The following is a 24,302-nucleotide window of genomic DNA, read 5'->3' on the forward strand; positions in this document are numbered from 1 at the left end:
ATTGGGATAATCAGTGCCACCTACTTTGAAAGATAAATAAAGATGAAAAAGAAAAAGAGAATATGGAAATGTGAAAGAAATAGTTATGCATGTAAAACTAGATCAGATATTCTACTGAACTGATTTGCTATTTCAGAATAATTTAAATGAAAGCTTCAGATGCAAAATTTCAGGGTCGCTTTCACTGTGTAAACAGAATCTTTCCAGAATCCATTAATGTTCACCGCCCTGAGTCCCCTCTGGGAGAAGGGCGGTATACAAATTAAATAAATAATTAAATAATTAAATAAATAAATGTCAGGCTCAAGCAGAGAGAGGACAATCTGGAATCCAATTGAATGTTTCAGGAATTAAATAAGTACTTGAACAGCTAAGAAAGCTTGAAAATGTTGAAATCTTTTGATCCTTGCCTTCTCAGAAATCAAAATATAAGTAGAATTTTTGATTATTTAAAAATATTATTTCGGTCATCAAGTAACCATTTATCTTGTTCATTTTTAATATGAGTTAAAGGCATTGTTATTCTTCTTTTCAAAAGCAGTATCTAAAACCTTAAGAGTTTTTCTTTCTTTTATTGAAAAAGTATAAGTGTGCCAATCTAAATAAATTATGGGTGTCTCTACATTGTCTTGATCTAAACTTGTACGATCTGCTTTTTCCATGCATATCCATTTCCACAGCAGTCTTTTTATGATGTATCACAAGATCTTTTTTTTAAAAGAATGTCTCCAACCTAAATTTGCTTTCAGATATGTTGCTTAATTTTTTTTTAATTTCTTGAAAAATTAACGAACAAAGCATTATTTTAAAGTATTCCGTAGAATATATCGGATAATCTGAATTCTTATAAAATATTTTTAAAATATTTTTTCATATTAGCTCATCTGGCAAGCAAACTAGATTTAAGCCACCAGGTTGTTTTTGCAAGGTTGGGCTTAATTTAATGACCGCAGAATATCAACATTATTTGAAGCCATTATTCAGCTAATATCAATGTATCAGATTTAGTTTGCTGTGTTACTATGAAACTATGTGTTACTGAGTAGGTTTGATAGTGTGCCATATGAATACTATAATTACATTCACCCATTTGGTTACATTTTCAGACACAAACAACAACCTGCTTATTTTCCTTCTGCTTAAGAAAATTTTCAGATGGATCTAGAAAAGTGAAACTTTTTGTTAGTTTTTATTAATGTCACTTCCCACAACAGTTTTATTATTATGCAATGTGTCTAGTCAGAAACAGTATTTGTTGAGGCTAGAACCTCAATTATCTCCTATTTATTTTCTTTATTTATTTAAAAATTTTATATAGCCACCCATCTTATAACCTACTCTGGTCAGCTTCCAATCTATTAGCCTGCAAATTTCCTGCAATTCACTAAAACAAATGTTTGAAAATTTAAAAAAAAATGTTTGAAATCATTTTCAAATTGGGGTGGTGGTACGTGGTGGGTGGGTGGAGGAAAAATTCATTCCAATCACATGAGATCATGTAATATTATCCCAAACTTGAAAAGGTTGTTGATCTTTGAGTTAATTTTTAGCCAAAATGGATGTGAAAGAAATGTGAAAGTGACTTAACTATTAAGTCCATAATGACACACTGAAAATAATTCTGTCTAGATATCTTTCTTATGAAAGAAACATTTCTTCATTTTGTAATAGTAACATCTACTATTTATATTGGATAATATTTTCTGCCTACTCCAAAACATATCAGCTCAGAAAACAAGAGTTCAGAACATTTTGATTAAAAACTTGCCTATTAAAATATACTGCTCAAAAAAATAAAGGGAACACAAGCAGAAGACATCGAGATCTGAATGAATGAAATAGCCCTATTAAATACAGTAGTTTTGTGTTCCCTTTAGTTGTTTGAGCAGTGTATAAACTACTGTATGTAAAGAACAAAGTATTTAATAAGGCTATTTCATTCATTCAGATCTCAGATGTCTTCTGCTTGTGTTCCCTTTATTTTTTTGAGCAGTGTATTATATTATGGGTTTTTTCCAAAATTTTGTAGGGTTTTGCTAATGACATTTAGAGAGAAAGAAAAAATCTCATTCAAAAATACATTTAACACCATCTGAGCTAGAAAACAATGTGCTAGATGTTGGCTTTTGCATGTCCAATAAGGCCAATCATTATGAGATGTGACTGATATCTTATGCAAGAGTGCAAATATTGCAACCCAAGAATCCTATGGAGCCCACCAGCATTCCTTTTGCAGGGCCCATACTGGAATTAAAACAAACACTCTATTTTACTGCAATGTTTTGTTATTTAGTATCTACAGCAACTTTTACTATACAAATTTTAATTTATACCTAACTTAAAGTGTACAACACAACAAACTTTGTGCTGTCATTACAGCTAGAAATACTTTTTAAAATGGTAGAAAGGCAATGTAATACCAGAGATTTAAAAATTAAAAACCATCAGATTGTTGGATACATTATCCCTTTTCATAAAATTGTCTCCTTTATGCACAACAGAAAGATCACCAGTGTTCTACTTTCTACTGCTATTCTGCTGCTATTATGTATATAAAAAGGTTATAGCTGGGGCAAGGCCATTATCCATGCTATTTATCCACAGGGTATTGTTTCCAGTGGTTCTGAAACATGCTATGCCTTTGGGTATCAACAGAGATATTGATACAATTTCTTACCTCTTGTTTGAAGTCTCCCACATCCCCTGATTTTGCCTGCTTTGTCAATTAAGTTTTGCATGTTTTGCTGATTTTTATTAAGTATCAAGATATTTTTCTGCTAGCTGTATTGAGTGGTCTGTGTGCCTGCTTTGATTTGGACTTAAAGGTTGACTGGGAATGTGCTGGGTTCAAACTAAATAGGAAATTAAGTACAGTAATTTTCCAGCAGAGATAAACTTTTATTATTTGTTAAACTAGTAACTATTAAGTTGTGTACCAAAAATAAAATTGTCAGCCTTGTCCTAACTTGTGCATTTAGGAAAGAAAGATCCTTAACCCTGTTTGAAAAGAAAAGGTATACTTTTACTAAAGCCAAGAGATTACAGTGTAAGCAAAGACAGATCTGAATATTCCCACGTAAATCTTGTGATTTTCCCTTCTTCCAGGCCTTCAACTTTTGATCATCTCGTGTTGTCCAATGGTATTGAAAGTAGGTGTTTTGGTAATAGTTCTAAAGTTTGGTGCCTTTTTGGTGGGTATTTGCATTCCATTCTCAAGTCTGTGCCCTTGGATTTTTCAGCCATTGTCTCTGATTGGCACCTCTGGTTCCTGTCATTCCCTCTCCCTATGTTACCCCATTCCCCTGCCCCCTTTTTATGGCAGGATGCCATGAAAGCATAGCAAGGCTGAAGTGGCGTGATGGCAGATCTGACATTATTTTTCAAATTGCAAGATTCAATTTCTGGATCAGGATGCCTTGCGCACGGTCACTCATGCCCTAGTTACCTCCCGTATGGACTACTGTAATGCTCTCTACATGGGGCTCCCCTTGAAAAGCACCCGGAGGCTCCAACTGGTCCAGAACATAGTCGCACGGGTGATTATGGGCGCAGCTCGTTACGCCCATGTAACACCTCTCCTACGCGAGCTGCACTGGCTCCAGGTGGTCTTCCGGGTGCGATTCAAGGTGTTAGTTATCACCTTTAAAGCGCTCCATGGCTTAGGACCTGGGTACCTACGAGACCGTCTTTTGCCACCAATAGCCTCCCACCGACCAGTTCGTTCTCACAGGGAGGGACTACTCAGGGTACCGTCAGTCAAATTATGTCGACTGGCGACTCCCAGGGGGAGGGCCTTCTCTGTGGGGGCTCCAACCCTTTGGAATGAACTGCCCCCGGAGATACGGAATATCCCTGATCTCCGTGCTTTCCGCCGTGCCCTCAAGACCCTGATGTTCCAACAGGCAGGGCTAAACATACAAACATGTGAATGATTTTTTAAATGTTATCTAATTCTGGGTTTTATTTAATTGACCAAACTAAGTAATAATTTTAATTAGCAATTTTATGATGTTTGTGTGTCTATATTTTTCTTGACTGTACACCGCCTTGAGTCCTACGGGAGAAAGGCGGTATAGGAATATAATAAATAAATAAATAAATAAATAAATAAATAAATAAATAAATAAATAAATAAATAAAATATGATTGGTTGTAAATTGGGAGGGGAATTTCAGATGGAGGACTTTTCTGGCCCTGGTGCTAAAGGCCATTTTTTATCTTGAAAACTCACCTAAACAGTGGAAAACTATCAGTAATCTAGACGCTTCAGTTGATGAAAAACATAATGGTGAGGACTCATATGTGCAAACATACTCCTGCAAACATTGTATCTCTGCTTTGTGAGCTGCATTGGTTATCAATTTAAGATACTGGTGCTGGCCTATGAAGGCCTACATGGTATGGTGCTGGGTTATTTGAAGCACCACCCCCTCCCCAATTATATTTATCTATCCCATCGGGTCTGGCATAAAGAGCATGTTTTGGGTTGTATCCATGTCAAAGTGCTGCCTAATGGGACCCAGGAGGAGAGCTTTTCAGCCACTGCACCTGCCCTCTGGAATATCATTCCCCTGAGGTCAGACTGGCCCCAACCTTGCTGGTGTTCTAGAATAGACTGAAGATTTAGCTTTGCCATCAAGCTTGAGGATGGTAGTGCAGAGCCTATAAAGTGGTTACATGATATGGTTTAGATGTTTTTATTTTATTTATTAAATTTTTGCCCACCTTTATCACTTTATAAGTAACTTAAGGTGGCAGAGATACCTAATACTCCTTCCTCCTTCTACAACAACCCTGACTTGGGCTAAGAGAAAGTAACTGGCCCAAGGTTTTTCATGCATAAAGCAGGTTTAGAACTCACTGTCTCTTGGTTTCTAGGCCAGCACCTTAACCAAACTGATACCATGTTTTCCCGAAAATAAGACCCTGTCTTATATTTTTTTGAACCCCAAAATAAGTGCTTGGCCTTATTTTCAGGAAGGTCTTATTATTTGGGGGCATGGAGCAAGACGGGGCTCCTCTTGCCGTCTTACCTGATTTCCAGCTCTGTCTCCCTAACCAAAGGAAATGGCGGGGACCAGCGGTGCATGCGTTTCAATATTTTCGGAGAGGTCTTATTTTGGGGGAGGGCTTATTATCAGGGGATGTCTTATTTTTGGGGAAACCCAGTAGTTTTTTAATTTTAATTTTTTGTATTATTTTGGGAGTTTTAGAAATGTTTTCATTTTAATCTTGTAAGCCACCCAAGTCACATATGGAATGAGCAGCTACATACATAAATTAATAAATAATTCTGGGGAAATTTTATAAGATGTTCTGCTTTTACCATAAACCTTTTACTCTTTAGTTGATCTATCATAGGTGCCATGTGAATCAGTAGTAATTTACTTTCAGTATTCCTCTCCCTCCCTTCCTTTTGCATTTTTAGATATTCCTTCTGTCCTTCAAGAAAAGGACAGTAGGGGCACCAGCTTCAGTTTGCTATTGTTTAATTTTGTAAATCTCCAAAGACCAAAGGAAGCATATCAAAAACCTTTGGTTATACAAATTTTGATTGAATCTGAAACTTCATTGCATTGGACTGTAAGATGTACTGTTAAAGGCTTGCAAAATAGCAGTTTTTTGATACACCAAATTGATGAACAGATGAAGGTTGTCAGTCACCTAGTTATTTTGTGCTGCATATTAGAGTCTGTCTTATGATTATCCTCAAATATGACTATGATGAAATGAATGCACATAATTATCAATTTAATTTCAAAAAGCACATCTGCAGAACACACATCTAACTGCTGCTTATATTCATAATCCTCAGAAATTCACACAGATGTTATTGCAACATCCGTACTACTGTAGAATGTGTATGAACCACAGAGGACACAAACAGGAAAACATTGATGATATTGAGTCCTGATAGGCTAACATGCAGCACTTCCCATGTATTTTATTACATTTTTATCCCCGTGGTAAGAAATACTGTGTTTCTTGAATCCCCAAAGCGAGTGTGAACATAATAAAATTCAGAAATATAAACAAATATAATTATAATTATATAAATATCTAATTAAAAAAAACACAACAACCTGAAGAGGATCCTAATCCTGAAAAAGGGAATATATATGGAGAACTGCATGCCAGAGAACATGTTTTGCATGCAATTGTTTCTTGCAGTAGAATCAAGAACAATTTCTCTGTGAAAGTTATAGCCAGGCAGTACAGTATAGACAAACATGGTCCAGACATACAGATACTTTGAAGCAACATAAGGCAGTTTGTTAAGAATCCCATGTCTATATCAAGGCCAAATGATACAATCTCTATCCCATTTCAGCCACTCACAATTTAAATTACATATTCATCTTTATGGGGCTAAAGGAAAGTTCTATCACAACATTTGCCACTTTCCATGAGATTCTAGGCCAGAGGTCTTCAAATTTGGCAGCTTTAAGATTTATAGTTTTAAGCTATGCTGGCTGGAGAATTCTGGGAGTTGAAGTCCACAAGTCTTAAAGCTGCCAAGTTTGAAGACCTCTGTTCTAGGCTAATCCTAGAAATCTATGAGATGGGCCTAGTTTAATATGTGGCTTTGCCTTTGGATGGTGTCTTTAGCAACCACTATAGGGTGGGTCACAATTAATACTAAGGAAGTCAGTGAGTGGAAGCTTGGGACTCCATTAAGCCCTTCTCTCTTTTTTGTCCAAGATTCAAGAAGTTCAGATTTCAAGGTTACAGTCTTGGTACCTCCAGCATTAAAAATAACTTTCTTTTCTGCCATCCCTCCATGCATTCAAAGATTTGAATTAGTTGTTCACAGGAATGAACATAAAATACTCTATAATTTAAGATGTTTTTAAATAACACTGATATATGTCTTGCTCAGATAATAGCTCCATTCAGTGAACCTAATAGGACTTTTCAGCTGACTGCTTAATTTTATTAATAAATGTTTTAAACGTCAGTATTAACTTTTGTTTTCTGCATGTCTATAAATGGGCAAGGATTTTTAGTAATATGTTCATAAGGAAGTAGGGGATTTCCTAAAACTGTTTTCCCAAGGAGATGAAGTGGATGTGATCCTGCAAAGAATGTCCTTCCTATAACCATTAACATTGAGATTTGTAATATAAAGTTTCTCAGGCTTGTAGATTTAACATTAGAAAAACCATGTTCTTATATATTTTCAAGGCATTCAAAAGCAAGTCGTTTCAGAGGTAATTGCAAACTTTATTTCACATGTTTGTTGATGGAGAGGGAGAGAGGCAGTAGTGAGATTCAGCTGGTTTGGCCCATTCTTGCTCCTACTAGGCCCAAAACAGGGTGCGGGGGGATGCGGTGTGCCCCCCCATGGCCTAGGAAGCTAAAGGGAGGCCTACTAGGCCCAAAATGGGGTACTGGGGGGGCACATACCCCCACAGCCCATTGGGGTGCAGGAGGCCAAGTGCTGCCTATCACACTCCTTGGCCATGCCCATCATGCCACACCCACCCAGTCGGTCATTAGGGCAGAGAATCAGTTGTTAAATTATTTGAATCCCATCACTGGAGAGAGGTGGATCCTCAGACAACCCAGTCATTTATCACAGCTTTTATCTTCAATCACTGCTCCCCTGTGTTTTCCAATTTGGTCATGTCCAATTTTTACTTCCACATAGCTAAATATTATTGCCCCTCCCAAATTGGGTACCCTAGTAGTATTAAAATTCATTTATCCTGATTTATTCAAAATTGGCGAAAACACAAGGAAGGAAAAATACTGTACATACAAAATACTTACTTTTTGCCCCTTTACTCCATTGCAGTCACATTTTCCACAGCCAGAACAACCCTGTAATGTTAAAAAAAAAAAAAAGCAATCCATCAATTTGGTAATATCTACAACAAAGGTTAGGCTTTGTTAGAGAAGGTTGGCTAGAGAAAAAGTTGCTTGTAATGAAAACATATCTGTCCACTCAGACTATTTAAATAATGCTGACTCCATTAAAAAGCCAATTTAGATAAAGAGAACACAAATCTCTACAGCTGTAATACTGGTATTCCTTAGGAAATAGGAAAAGAATATTTTGAAGCTTTTAACTATGAATTGATCTGCTGGAATCCCTATTGCAAAGATGTCCTTTTGAGTGTTCTCTTTCTCTGCTTAACCCCAAAGAACTGGGGAAATGGGAAATCAAGGCTCCTGCAGATTATATTATTATGATATACTGGATATAAATTTAGCACTTGCCATACTATAACAAAAAGACTACTAAGAATTATTAGTCTAATAGTGTCCACAGAAATATTTGGTATACAACAACTGTCTTATAGAAATAGGGAATCCTGTTTATACAAATGGCAAATGCATAGATTTTTGTGCTGCGTTTTTTTTTTTTTTAAATCCATTCTATTGAGCATAACCCATGGTGACTTTGTGGGCACAAGCTTCTAATTTTCTTGGCAACAAAACAAACATGCATTACCATTTTGCCATTGCCTTTTGTTGGAATAGTCTTTTAAACTTTCCAAACCAGCCTACACCTTCGAGATTCCACTAGCCATCTCTAACCCTACTAGACAGTGCAAATATTTTAAGAGACATTCAGCCTTTCCTGCATTTATCATTCTTAGATACTGCAATTTATGCAAAAGAGCTCTATTTCATACGTCCTATCATTTGGAGGCCAGGAACTAGAGCTGTGATTTAATGAAGAGTCTGGGAAATAACATCTGATCAAGTTTCCCGATCTATACAGGATTTCTTGAGGAAGCAAAGAAATCCCTTACATAGTTTAACTGATCTAGTCTGAACAGACAGTCATTTCTTTATCTGATGTGATCACACAGCAAAGAGAGCTATAAAGCACAGGGGTGATTTGCCATTTCCTGCTTCCTGGGGCTGAGAGAATGTGACCAGTCCAAGGTTACCCAACTGGCTTTGAGCCCAAAGTGGAACTAAAATTCATGGTCTTCTGGTTTCTAGTCTGATGCTTTAACAACTACATCAAACTGACTCTCTAGCTTTCAATTACATAATATATTTTCCAAATTCTAGATTTATATGTCAGCATTTTTGAGGTGGGCCTTCTATCACTTTGACCAAAGTTTTTGAAAACAATTAAAAGACTACCTGTTTTGTCAGTAAATCTAAAATTCCAAGATTATATCTGAAATACTTTTTAAATTTATACCAATTTCTTTAAGAGGAAACAATTGCTACAGTTTATTCCATCATAAACATCATACAATAGAACAGAAACAGGCCAGAGTTCCTGATTTTTGTGAATTGAATCTTAAATTGCTTATTTCTATGACTAAATTCATTCAATACACATCTAAAAGTGGCTTGCTTGTTTGTGTTGGATACAACCACTATAGTTCAAGGTTTACAGCTTAATGTATTTATTTATTTGTGACCAATGAGTAAACAAACTGTGACCTCCCATTTTATGGGAACCTACTCTATGTCTTCAGTACATTTTTCTAAATTAATTAAAGTTTTAATGCAAGTCTGGATTAGCAATGAAAAATCTATCATGCGCTGCATTCTTCACTAAAATCAGTCTGGGACTCTCAGAATATGTTGCAAATAAACAAGGTTGTACATGCAAAGGTTAAAAACTCAGGGTTCTATCCTGCTCATGACAAATTTAACAATTCTTCAGAAAAGTAGCCTCTCATAATGTATGGAGTAGCCTCCATTGCATGGAACTCAAAACCTATGAACCCACTTCCCTTTAAAAAAAAAAAAAGTTTTGGTGGAATCTGTGGGGGAGGGAATAAATGAAATAACCAAGAACCAATGGCGAAATTTCTTTGTCTATAAAATGTCCCTCTGGAAGGGGAAAAGTCTGTGTATTTTTATTAAGTTGGTTCAACAATACAGTACTTAATGGCACATTCAAAGGAATTATTTTAATTGTAGAAACAAAATGATTGATTTTTCCCTTTTCCCATGTAGCTAACTAGTACCAAGTTAGGCTTCGCCATCACCACCCTGACCCTCAGCTGTTTTTAAATTCTTAAGGTCTATTTCCATATCATAGGTCATGGTTCTTTTCGCCTCTGACCTATAGAATCAGAAAATGAAAAGCCAAGAGATCTGGTTGGATAAGCTGGAGAAACAAAACATAGTAGATGTATTCACACAAAAACTTCCCTTTGTTGCTTGCAAAGTATAATTAAGATCTACATGAGCTAAGTTTGCATAATATGCCCAACCATTAAAAAATAAGCAAGGTTAATACAAACCAAGTTTAGAGTATCATGGCAGCTGCTAGGTCTAATTCATTTGCTGCAATGTGTTCTTTCTTATCAGATTTTTACCACAGATTGCAGAGTATATTGTAAGCTAAAACTTTATTATATAATAGTTTGGACGTAGTCCCTCATTCTTCACCATTTTGCTTTGTCTCCCAAGTCATTCCTCTTCTTGCATGTTACGTTGTGACACTCCACAATACATATATATACATGTATTTGCACTATGCTATCAATATTTCAACCTAAGGGACTGATTTGGATAAAACTCAGCAGCACTTTTTCATGCGGCTGTTGACAAAAATAGGATTGCCAACATGATCGCCAACGTCCAATGACGGATATGGAACAAGAAGAAGAACAATCAATATTTCAAAATATTTTAAATATTTCAAAATATCTTAAATATTTCAAAATAATATCTTAAATGTAATAGGATGCATCCTCTTTGGCTTCCTAACTCTCATGAGTTAGACAGGTCATATACCTCAGAGCAAAACAGGAGTCTTCTCCCTTCACAAACAATGCCATTCAGTTTATTCTAGGCTGTTAGTAAACTTTCCACAGGTTCAGGGCTACCCAGGTTCATCAGTTTTAAGAGCAAGACATAGGAAGTGCGAAGTGTGCCCTTTATCTGTTGATAACTAGGGCTCCCAAAAACTTTCACCAATGGCAATGCTCTTTGGGGCTGCCAGACTTCATAGATCAGCAGACTCTGGAAAATTGCTAGATTACTTTTTCTGAGGGGGGGAGGGAAAGAAAACTGAGTTCAAAGGCATGATGTACCAATGGTCTTTCATTTTCCTCCATCTTCAGAATGTGCAAGCTTTCTAGTAAAAGTAATTGTAATTGTCTCAAACATTTTTTTAAAAAAAGAAAGTGATATATGGATTTTAATTAATTCAAAGTAGTATGTTTCTTTAGTCTTAGCACTGCAAATTATTAAAAAACCAAAATGTTTAACGATGAAGTTTGTTAAAAATCCCAAATGGATATGAACTTCCAGTATTAGGAAATAAGTTCCTAATCATAAATGTTTATTTTCCAGGTCTTGCCAAGAGCATTCTGATCTCTTATGCTTTGGGTAGCATAGCGTCCCCTCATTGACTCAACCAGCAAGGCCAAACATCTGTGGATTTTCTCTGTGGGAAGACATATCCTCTAGATAAATTGAAAAAGAAATGGATCTCTTTTTCCTGAATCTAGATGAAACATTCATATTTGAATATCTATATTGTCCACAATATAGATCAATACAGTACAGTAAACACTACAAATCAGGAGTTAGGAGGGTACCTATGAACTTTGCAAATAAAATATTTTTAATTTAAAAAGTGGCTTAAAAGATTACAATGTTCCTGAATGAGATTTTTTGTATGAAAATGTTCAAATTTCACAAGACTTAAACGGGTTTCAGCATCTTATAGAGAAAGAAGAGTGGTCTTCCATGATTTGGGACAATTTTAAAAAAATTTGGGAGGGAAGGTAAATTTGAGCCCTCACACAATTTTATTCTGTAATGTTTGCCGTTGCTTTATATAGATCATAGAACAAACCCAGAAATTTGTGAGAATAAAAGCATTGGCCTTCCACTAATCAGCATCTGGACTGGGGAGAAAATGGAAGAATGACCTCTGAGAATCCTGAAAAGGCAAGAATTTGTGCAGGACTTCCAGAAGGCATTCTTATTTATTTATCCTTCAGACTGTGAAACACTACTATGTCCAGGTGGGAGCACATGTGACACAAAAGCTTCATTTGCCAAATGTTGCATCTGCACATTTGTTGGTCTTGGACTGCTTTGGAATATCAATTTGCCAAAAAAAAAAAGAAAAAAAAGAATGATCAACATAATTTTTGTCCTGATTATGAGAGGGCTTTGGAGGCTAGAAAGCCCATAGAAAGCTGCTTTTAGAAATTACCAAAGAATTCCTCCAAGCAACAGACTTGTGACTCATATATACTGCAGAAAGCATGCTAAAATTCCCAGTTTAATCATGCTGTGCCCAAATTATAGCCATGTTACAACCACAAAGGTATTTTTTCAACAGTGTAAGGATGTTTAGAGCAACATTCTTCATAAGTATGGTTAAGTTCTCTTGATGGAAATTTGTAAATAACCATTCTATAAGTATATATCTTTAGTAAAGAGACATGAGAAAAGGATATCTTGTTCATATAAGAGAATCAATGGCATATTTTAATGCATTTATACTCTGAACCTTTAAAAATGCTACCTGGAGAAAATCCAGGACATCATTTTCTATCAGTCTAGATGTCTGTCTACTCACAAGATCATAGGACATAAAATAATACAGTTGGAAGAGATCTTGGAGGTCTATCAGTCCAAACCCTGCTTGAACAGGAGATCCTATACCATTCCAGATAAATGGCTGTCCAGTTTTTTCTTGAAATAAATTGTTCTCACTGTCAATAAATTTCTCCTTATTTCTAGGTTGGATTGCTCGTTAATGATTTTCCACAAAAGGAATAGGTAGCCCTCTAGATATTGCAGTATAACATGTCAGTGGCATATATTATAATATGGTTTTCATTGCTTTTTTGGGATATCTTAATGATTAGGGCTCCTAATCATTTTCTCTCAACCTTCAGGTGATGAGATAGAACATATACATATATGAATACCGGTATTATCTCCAATATTATTTTCTGAGGAGCATAAAACATTACTGAGTTATAAGGCTCCCCCAGGGGGAGAGCCTTCTCTGTGGGGGCTCCTGCCCTCTGGAACGAATTGCTCCCCGAGATGCGGAGGATTCCTGACTTGCGCACCTTCTGCCGGGTCCTCAAGACGCTTTTATTTCAACAAGCCGGGCTGGCCTAATTTTAAATTTTAATTGTTAATTCTTTTTTAAACATTTAAATTGGGTTGTTTATTTTAATTATATGGGCCAACCTATTTAATATTTTTAAACTGTTTTTTAAATTTTATATTTGTGGGTTTTATGCTGGCTGTACACCGCCCTGGGTCCCTTTGGGAGAAGGGTGGTATATAAATTAAATTAATTAAAAAAAAAATAATAAAGACTGACAAGTCCAGAAACCAGATACAGCACAGAACCTTTGGGATTGGGATATTTGTGCATTTCCTCAATAAATCAATTAGCCAAAACACAGTTTTATCAGAATGATAACCTATAATGGATACAACATAAAAATCAAAAGTAAAGATGTGCAAAATGTTTTAAGGATAATAAAATGAAAGTGGGTATGTTAGATTTGTCTCTTAGCCAACAAGAAACAAGAAGTATTGAGCAAAATTGACAATGTGATTATTACCACACTGCAAATAAAAACGTTTCAAAAACAGGTATTTTCTTCTGTAACATTACTTCATTCATAATTTCTAGTAATGGGAGACTCAGTGATTCCTGCAAAGTCTTATAATATTCCGCTGGTAGTCCATCTGGACCTGGTGCTTTCCCACTTTTTTGTTTTTTAATAGCCTCTGTCAACTCCCTCATTGTTATATTCCCTTCTAACATCATCTCAACATCTTTTGGGATCTGAGGTAAGTTCGCCTTATGTAAATATTGTTTAATATTTTCCTCTTCTATCTTTTCCTTTTCATATAATTTTTTGTAATAGTCTAGTACAATGTTCTTCTTTTCCTCATTTCCAAATCTAATTTGTCCTTGATCGTCTGTTAGCTGAGTTATTTTCCTTGAGCTTCTTTCTTTTTTCAATTTATACGCTAGCCATCTGCCTGGTTTATTAGCATCTTCAAAATATTTCTGTTTAGCATTCTTGATTTTTTGTGCTAACTCTTCTTTCTCTAATAATCCCATTTTATGTTTAATTGTATCCATTTTCATTTTAATGTCTTTTTTTTTGTGGGAACTTCTGCAGTTCTTTTTCTAATATCTTATAATCATCCTCTAAAGTTTTGTATGCTTGTCTTTTCTTAATATTTCTTTTCCTTACATAGTCTATAATCAGGCCTCTGGCATAGGCTTTCATGGTGTCCCATCAATTCTGCAGTGATATATCCTCTTTTCTATTTTCTTTAAAAAAAAAAAAGCTAATTCTTTCTCCATCTTCTGTAGGAAATCCTTTTCTTTTAAAATTGTAGTGTTTAAAGTCCATCTGGACCTTCTTCTTTGTCCTTTCCAACTCATCATCATTGGATTATGATCTACCCAGGTATTAGCCTCTATGGCTATTTCTTCTATATTCGAGGTCAAGTCCATTGTCAACCATATCATATCTATTCTAGACCATGATAAATGTCTATTGGAGTAAAAAGTATATTGTCTATTTTCTGCATTTCTTTCTCTCCATATATCTTTTAAGTTTATTTCCTCTATCATCTTAAAAAAAGATTTCGGCAAAGTTTTCCTACTTTGTTTTGTTGTCTTTTGTGTATTATAGTCCATTTTCTCATCTACTATTACATTAAAGTCTCCCATCATACAGATGTTTTCGTAGTCCAGCTCTATTAATTTCAAATGTAATTTTCTATAAAAGTTTTCTTGATTGTCACTAGGAGCATGTATCGCTGTTAACAATATTTTCCTGTTATTGTCTGTTATTTCCACCATCAGAATTCGTCCTTCTCCATCTTCATAAATTTTTTTCGCTAATATTGTATCTTTAATGTATAAAACCACTCCTCTTTTCTTACATTGTGGCAGTGAAGCAAATAATTTCCCTAGTTTGGGCTGTACCAAAAGTGGTTCATGCTGCTTTTTAATATGCACTTCTTGTAAACAAATTATGTCAATTTTCAATTTCTCCAATTTGTGAAATATCTTTCTTCTTTTAGTTGCTAGATTAAGTCCATTTATATTTATTGTGAGTAATTTTTTCTCCTCCATGTTTATACTTTTTGTATTGGTTTTGTTGATCTATTAGGTCTCAATTCACGTTGTTCTTTGTATTCTATGGCACTTCCTACTGCGCCTTCTAATGCGCTCTCCTCCTTTCCCATCATCAGGAGATCCTCTTCTTCTAGTTGGAGCAGTGACTCTTCCCTTCTTGGCACATCTTTTTCTCTTATATATTCCACAAGAAATGCTTTAGCTTTGTCAATTGAATCTATTTTGAATCTTTGTGTTTGCCATGTAAACACCAATCCTTCTGGTATCAGCCATCTGTAGTTCACTCCTTTCTGGAGCAGTATTTTTGTCAAAAATTGATACTCTCTTCTCAGCTCTCTTATTCTTCTCGGTATTTGCTTCAGCACCGTAATTTCCTTGCTCTTGTATTGTAACGCCTTCTCTTTTGTTATCTGCAATATTTGTGTTTTGATTGATTTTTTGGTAAATCTTATATGGACTTCTCCTGGTAGTTTATTTCTCATTGCATATCTAGTATATACTCGGTATATTTCATCAACGCCATCAAACATTTTTTCTTTAGAAATTTCTAGAGCTCCTGCAAGAATTTCTATCATTTTTTCTGCCAAATTTTCTCCTTTTTCTTCCTCCACATTTTGAAATCTTAAGTAAAATTCTGATTTATCCATCTCCCATCCTAAGCCGCTTCTATCATGTTCAACTTCTTCTAATCTATAATCCATATCTCTGATTTTTTATCTCTTTGTTCCTCTTTTTCTTCAATTTTTTCAAGTCTGTCTTCATATTTCTTCATCATCTGTTGTATATTCTCCACTTTTTCATCTGTTTTCTCTATTTTAGATTTTATGTCTTGTATTCCTTGCAAAATCATCTGCATTGTCGCATCTTTTTCTTTCTCATGTTCTTTCTCTTTTTCCTGCTGAATCATTGTCTGTATTGATCGTTGTCCTCCCGCTGGTGATGAAGAAAGGGTCGATCCGGCAGAACTAATAACTGCTGCTTTTTTGCTCATTTCTATAAGTAAATACATCAATTAGCCAAAACACAGTTTTATCAGAATGATAACCTATAATGGATACAACATAAAAATCAAAAGTAAAGATGTGCAAAATGTTTTAAGGATAATAAAATGAAAGTGGGTATGTTAGATTTGTCTCTTAGCCAACAAGAAACAAAAAGTATTGAGCAAAATTGACAATGTGATTATTACCACACTGCAAATAAAAACATTTCAAAAACAGGATACCAGTTTGTACAGTTCGTCATTCCAATTCATGAGTTATTGATCTCTGTTATTCTTACAGCTTGTTTTTAAGCAACTTAAGGCTAGTATAAAAGGCATTTTCTTCCAATGCATTATTGCACTTGTTCCCAAGGGTTCCACTCATACTTACAACACAGATGTCTTAAAAAATCAGTTTGAACTTCTTTATAATTCCCCTAAGAACTTTTATTGTGTGCGTTTCAATATCATGATTTTTTGTTTTTCAGTTTTGAAGAGATATATAGTTTTATGTTGTCAACGTTAGGATGCATACTGGGAATACATTTGTGCAATAACAAATATGCCAAATGTTGACATTTCATAATATGTTCTGAAACATCAATCTTTAAAGTGACTTTACAGATGTGCTGGCTTCAAACATTAATCATATGTTATAGTTCTGGATAGTTTCACTTGGAAGACGGTAATAAAATCAGCAAATTGTAATTTTTTTAATACAAGTGTATATGGTCTTGATAGAAATCAGACCTAACAGCCAAACTCATTTCTGAAATGTACATATGGTATATATTTTATGATCTTTTAAAATATTTGAATTCATGCTTTATTATCTAGGCTGGAAAGTTCAGGAACTTCCTTTGTCATTTCTAAAGAGGAAATGAAGATACATTTTCCAATTGACCAGATAGATCAATTAAAAGGAAACCAAGAGAAAGGTAGCAATTCTAGAACAGTTATGCATTCATTTTTAGGACTCCTTTTCTTTTAGTTCTTGGTGAAATATTGTCACAGGAGGTGGGAACTGTTTCAGTGGTTTGAAGACCAGGGAATTTTTTGATCTGCACCATATCCTTTTAGGTAAGAGGCAATGACAGACCGCTTCTGTAAAATCTGTCAAGAAAACTGCAGGGGCTTGTCCAGACAGCCTCCAAGAATCTGACATAATTGAATGGGAAAAAGAAAAGAAAATTGTATCCTTTGCATCCTTTTGACTAAATTGGTCGACACCATGGATGTACTTCTGGATATTGCTTTCACTTTCTCAGGAACCAGGAATAAAATATAACATTTAGTATGAATTGGGTGTGAGTTTGTAATTAAGGTTTTGTAATCATTATCCAAAGAACAGCAGGCCCTTATTTGGTTTAGGGCAGCAGTTTCTGTAGGAAACCTATCATGAAGAGAGTTTAGGAGCTTTACTTGGGGCAGAATTTTCAGATTAGTATCTATTAGTAAGGGTTCCAATCTGTTTCCAGGCTCAATTTAAAATGCTTAAATTTAAAACCCGAGAGTTGTGTATTTCGGAACAAGTCCTTTGTACACTGAGAGCATATGTACCAAAGACAAATTCCTTGTGTGTCCAATCACACTTGGCCAATAAAGAATTCTGTTCTGTTCTGTTCTGTTCTTTTCTTCTCCATTCTCTTTTTTAAAAATAGTTTTTATTGAACATTTTCTAACTTTAAAAAACACAAATAGAGAAGAAAAAAGGGAAAAAAGAAAACAAGTACAAATATAAATAAAAAACACAAGCAACACAACAATGTAATATAATTTTACAGCTTTCCGTATCAGCATGTATATTCTGCTTTTGTAATTCACTATTCAATATTTGCCTTCTCATAAATTTTAACAATTCTAGTAATACTATAATAATTATGTTATAATAATATTATACGTTCTTTGTATATACATTTATATTTATATTATATTCAATGGTTTTTGAACTTTTATTTCTTGTTTTGGCTCTAACCACTTGTATAGTCTACTCCAAATTTTATAATAATCCGACTCTTCTTTTTCTTTTAACTCCATAGTCGTCCTGTCCATTTCAGCACATTCAAGTATCTTCCTAATTACCATTTCATCTGAGGGGGTATTTGTTTCCAGTTTTGTGCAAAAAACGATCCTGGCAGTGGTTAGTATGTGTAATATGTATTGATACTTCTTACTCATTTTTTGATCTAGTATGCCTAATAAACATAATTCTGGTTTCAATTCTATCCTATGTTCCGTGATTTCTTCTAGCCATTCCTTTATTTGAAGCCAATATTTCCTGGCGTTGGGACATGTCCACATTCTATATGATAGAATGTTCCAGATTTATGTCTACATCTCCAATGCTCAGGGTATAGGTTTGTGAACATTTTGGCCAATCTCACTGGGGTTAAATGCCATCAGTAGAACATATTCCTCTCCATTCTCATTGATCATAAATGGATGTTCATAAGATGCTAAATCATTTTATGACTTCACCTTACTCCACCCCGTCTGCAGGAAGACCTCAAATATGTATGTTATCATGAGAGATGTTCTTGATTTCTATGGCCATTAACAGCATTCATTAAGCTATTATTAGGGATCTGAGCCAACAGCTTCTAAAAGGTTTTGAAATTAGGCCTAAAATTATGTGAAATTAGATGTAAGTGCTAAAGCCTAAAAAATAAAAAGTGTTATTAAACTAGAAAACAAAACGAAAGAGTTTGAAAACTTATTTCAGATATTGAATTATAACTTTTCCATTCTCCTTCAAAATTCTTTCAATTTGATGTTTCTTGAATTATATTTATATATTTATATATAATTGTTCTGTTTTGATTTTCCTCAGCTTTCTTGAAATTGCATGTGATAATAATAAAACTTAACATGGCCCGACTTTGCATACCAAATTTCATTTCAAAATCTCATTGTTCAGCAGATGTATTGTATTACAATCTTTAAAAGAATAATTTTATGCTAAAAAGTCAGCCAATAGAACAAAGATCAATTACTATTGAGTAAGATAATAAATAAGATATTAATATATAATTAGATTGGCTTGTTGCACAGTCAGATAGATGTTTAGATTGGATTTGGCACCTATCAAGTCTTGTTTTAGAATTACACCAAGACCCCTGTTATTACTGGTACTACCTTTGCTTTCTTTTGCCGCAATCATTCTACTTCTATTTGCAGATCTTTGTATATTGTCACCTTCTATTAATGATTAGGGGCCTGGAGGCTAAAACATATGAAGAACTATTACAAGAACTGGGCATGGCTAGTCTAGTGAAGAGAAGGACCAGGGTGACATGATAGCAGTGTTCCAATATTTAAGAGGCTGGCACAGAGAGAAGGGGTCAAGCTATTTTCCAAAGCACCTAAAGGCCAGGCAAGGAACAATGGATAGAAACCAATCAAGGAGAGATTTAACCTAGAAATAAGGAGAATTTTTTTGACAGTGAGAACAATCAACTAATAGAACAGCTTGCTTTCAGAAGTTGTGGATGCTACATCACTGGAGGCTTTCAAGAAGAGACTGGACAGCCATTTGTCAGAAATGGTATAGGGTCTTCTGCTTGAGCAGAGGGTTGGACTAGATGACCTACAAGGTCCCTTCCAACTCTGTTATTCTATTATGTTCTGTTCTATTCTATTCTTACATTAATATAATATATTATATTGATATAATTAATATTGAATAAGATAATAATAATAAATATATTATCATAATTTAATTTAACATTAACTAAATATTAAATATTTAAATACAACCCAAATAGGAATATCTTGTCTTAGATTTGTTTTACAATGTAAAACAAATGTAAAACATATATCTGAGAACATTACACCTATAGCTGCCAGTACTGGGCTATGAACAGCTGTGCGAGGTGAACCAGAAAAAAGGAACCGTGGGGCATACCTAGGATCAAAGGATCAAAGAACAAACCAGGAACAGAGTAACTAGAAGTCAGAAATGAAGAACAGCCTATTATTCAAACATACACCAAGAATATTGCGAGATGCAAACCAAGCTCATATGGAAGAATCAACAATACATTCATAGTTATTTTTGAACCAAAGGAAACCCCAGGAAAGGTCAATTTATATATGTGGGTACTTTGTGGAGAATATTATATTACCTATTGTTCATTGGTTTATATTCTGGAAACTGTTCAACAAATACAAACAGTTTGTTTTAACGGTGGCTAGATTATTTGAGGTTAACCTCAAAGACTGCAGAAATGAGAATGAAGTCCCTTATTTTATGTAGTATTTATCTGACAAAATAACCTAAATTGTTTCTGTATAAGGTACACCCATGTGTAGGCCACATGTTAATGTTGTAGTATATAAATAAATGAATAGGAATTGAGTATCAAATAAATTGATATATAAGAGTTCCGACCAACATTTCTATGCAAGACTTCAGCAGTTATTACACATCTGAAGCAATTTTATTATTTCCATAATAAAGTTATGCAGTAATAGGGATACTGGAAAGATGTCAGGAGCCATTGGATAGTCAGGACCACCCTACGTGTATCAGCTTTCAGAGGAAGATCAAAGGGAACCTTCCACAAAAGAAGAGGAGGTAAATTACTTCAGTCTTTGAACTCCATCTTTACTTTGGACAGCTCTGTAAACTAATGTCTATGATATAAACATAACCACAAAATACTTACATATACAAAATACTTATATATATAATCTATATAACTGACATAATATAACAGGTGGTTTTTTCTATTTTGTGGTGCATATTTTTATAAAACTGCATGTCAATTTTTTTTTTGAGAATTAAGAATACATCTGTATTTTAGACAGCTCACTGATGAAATTAAGTTTGAAGTCTTTTACAATAATTAACACTTGTTTTTTTTAAATTCAGTGTTGTATCATTTCCTATTTAAAAACTGTGTTTCTATAGAATTGACAATAAAGTTTGAATAAGAAAATCTTTCCATTAATCCAAAAGAATTAATCCAGAAAAGAAACAACAATAAATTTCATGTAAAGGTCAAAAATGAAATGCTTCTTTCAAATACTAAACAACTTTAATACAAATCACAGTTCTAAAGGAAAAGTTATTTGGAATGCATTACAATATCATCCTTATTCTTTTCATGATTAGAACAATTACACATTTATGTTAACAGATGATCAGTGTTTCTTTCTTTTTTTGAAAATAGGAATAAGTAGACAATTGTCTCTATTCTATGTATTTTATCTAGCATTTTTCTCAATATTGAAATTAAAACTTATACTGAAGTGTACTAAGGGCATAACAGGCAATAATGGAACTGGCATATTTTCATCATCTGTTGCTTGCTTCCTGAACTGGGGCAACATCAAATTGATTATTAGTTAACATTTTTAAATAACCAAAATGAAGGTTTGAAAGTTCTGCACATACCCAGAATTTGAAATGCAATTCTTAACTCAAAAAATATGTGTACAAAATGAATGTTTTAGACTGCATGCTAAAATGTATTAGGAAAAGTGCACAAAAAATAAGTACACATTTATTTCAATTAAAAGAAACTGCTGAATGCCATGATAATCTAATACATGTATAATTGATTTATGAGTGAATAAATGCAAAACTGAAATAAAAATTGAGCATGACACATACATCTCAAATTCCAAATACCATTCAATTTGTTATAAAGCGAAGCATTTTTCTGATAAGCAATTGCATTAAAAAAAAAAAAGGAGTCCTGAAACACTATGTAGAGCAATGATTAGGACTAATTAACAATATTCAGTCCTATAATGCAGCATATTTCAAACACCTGAAATATTTAATACAGTTTCTTGAGAAATTATTACTATTTTATGTTTCATAAATCTATTATAATTCTACAGAAAAATAATCTAATTTTGCTTCTATAAAAAAAGGCAAACAAAAGAATATAGAGAAGAGAAAGTGACAGAAACAAGTTGCCCATTTATAAAGAACATATTGTCTTTAACAAAGAGAGGGAAAAACTAACTAGAGTGAATAGATTTCTCCAAATTATAACATGTTAGTTGACAACATTTGTTCCAAATATATAGAGATATTTTGCCGCCCTTTAACTGAAAGTTGCAATTTTCAGTCTATATTCTGAGCCAACCAAACCAACATTCTGTTTGGTTTTTATTGACTTTTTAATCTGAATATCTAGAGAATAAAGCTTTCTAACTATTTCAGTTTCTTTCATAGAATATACTTTTTTCTGACATTGTGGTGCTGTTTATCTAAGAATCATCATAGAAACATACCCTAGATCCGTGATGGCGAACCTATGGCACGCGTGCCACAGGTGGCACGCGGAGCCATATTAGTGGGCACGCCAGCTCAGCTCTGGGGTGCATGCGCGTGCTGGCCAGCTGATTTTTGGGCTTTCTGGGCCCACCAGAAGTAGGGAAACAGGCTGTTTTCTGCCTCTGGAGGACCTGGAGGTGGGGTGGGGAAGGCCCGTTTTTCTTTCTTACCTGGCTCCAGATCCTCTCTGTGTATCTGGGAACGGCGAAAACAGCCTTTCCCACTCCCTTGGAGGCCCTACGGAGGCTGAAAGGGCCCATTTCCCCACTCCCGGTGGGACAGGAAGTGATGTTTTTTCCTGTCCCCAGCCTCCAGAGACTCCTAGAGAGGCTCCTACAGACTCCTAGAGAGGCTCCTACAGACTCCTAGAGAGGTTCTGGAGGCTGAGGACAGCAAAAAATGTCACTTCCTGTCCCACCGGGAGTTGGGAAATGGGCCCTTTCAGCCTCCATAGGGCCTCCAAGGGAGTGGGAAAGGCTGTTTTCGCCGTTCCCAGATACACAGATAGGATCTGGAACCAGGTAAGAAAGAAAAACGGGCCTACCAGGCCATCATGTGCCAGGAGCGGGGGGGAGGGGGTTGCGCACACATGCGCATGGGCACGTGCGTGCGTGACCCTCCCCCGCCCCCCTCTCCTGGCACACGATGGCAAAAAGGTTAGCCATCACTGCCCTAGATGAAAGCCTTGCTTTTATCATTTATTTATAATTTTCACAATAAAAACTAAGCACAATATATCTCAATTTTCCATTCTAAAAATATACCAAAAAAGTGAACCTGCAGAATACCACTTTAAGCACTTTTGGAATGACATGATATTTTTAGTATGTTCTAATTAATAGTTGTTGCCATTAAAATTCTGTATGCTTAGAAGCTTGTCACTTAAAGCATAGTCTTTTATTGGCTTCAGAATTTGATGGAAAGCTTCCATACTGTTGTAATGCTGAAACATCTGTACTCAAAAGACTGTTACACCATGGGTACTTCTTACTAATCAAGTGGAGACTTAGAAGAAGGGAGACATCACACAGAGTTCAGCTTCCAGAGAGAGCGCTGTATTGTTTGTAACACTTTAGTTAATGCAGGGTCATATTAGGTAAACTTTAGGTTGCAAGAATTGTCAGGACCTTGGACAGCATAGAGCAGGGGATCTGGTTTGGAATACTGTAGTAGTATTCTCTTGCAACAAGAGTAGTTGTTTAAGCAGCACCCTCTAGGCAACTGAGACCTTACAGTAGTTAGTAGTGCCTACCATGCCAGTGAATATACCCGCTGCTTGATTATGATTGTGGCTGACTAGATGACCCTTGGTTATTGTTATGTTCTCCTGCTCATGTCTGCCTGAACATTAAAAAACCCTGGGTTTGTGGGGGATGAGTCTTCTAGGAGCTTGAAGGAAGGCAACAAAGTAATGGAAAGGGATATTGAAAGTTTTTATTGAAATTAGATAAGCTATTCATCAGAGTCCAAATCATCCTCAAGATAACTGAAACCTCTGAATTAAGACATAACCATAATATATCACTCATTAACTATTACATGGAAAAGAACCAACAAGGCAGAAGAGAAGCACAGCGATGCCATATTTTAAATGCCTTTAATTTTATACCGATGTCCTCAGCAATAACACAGCTTTATACCAGTCCTAGCCCTGACACTGAGGTCTGGGCTGGGACTGATCTCAGTGATTTCCATGGGAAAAGGAGAAAAGAAGCTAAAATGTAACAGCAGCCACTTTGTCTAATTTGTCATCTCATAGATTATGATATACAGTAAAAGTAAATCATCTCCCAGACAAAGAATGATACAGGATCCTAAAATCTCCACCTAAGGTACGTAAACTCATATGTTAAATGATACAAGAACAGACTGCATTTCTCTTGTCTCCTGGCTCATGTAATGGACATTTAGAAAGGTAACCTAGCAGAAAAAGCAGCTTGGTTTCATGAGGG

General features: G+C 35.1%; 1 protein-coding gene across 3 annotated transcripts in view; it reads right to left on the reverse strand.

Moving 5' to 3' along the window:
* COL4A1 (collagen type IV alpha 1 chain) overlaps window positions 1-24,302 on the reverse strand; it is a 161,894-nt gene that overhangs the window by 119,807 nt on the left and 17,785 nt on the right. For all 3 annotated transcript variants that reach the window (XM_087886329.1, XM_034426848.3, XM_087886327.1), the window contains exon 2: window positions 7,774-7,824. Coding sequence is in view for 2 of the 3 variants with exons in the window: in XM_034426848.3 (XP_034282739.2) it covers window positions 7,774-7,824 (51 nt within the window). In the remaining variant the exon portion in view is untranslated. The remainder of the gene's footprint in view (window positions 1-7,773; window positions 7,825-24,302) is intronic.

This window comes from Pantherophis guttatus, chromosome 1, assembly GCF_059756535.1.
Source record: "Pantherophis guttatus breed Tessera chromosome 1, ASM5975653v1, whole genome shotgun sequence".
Classification (NCBI taxonomy): domain Eukaryota; kingdom Metazoa; phylum Chordata; class Lepidosauria; order Squamata; family Colubridae; genus Pantherophis; species Pantherophis guttatus.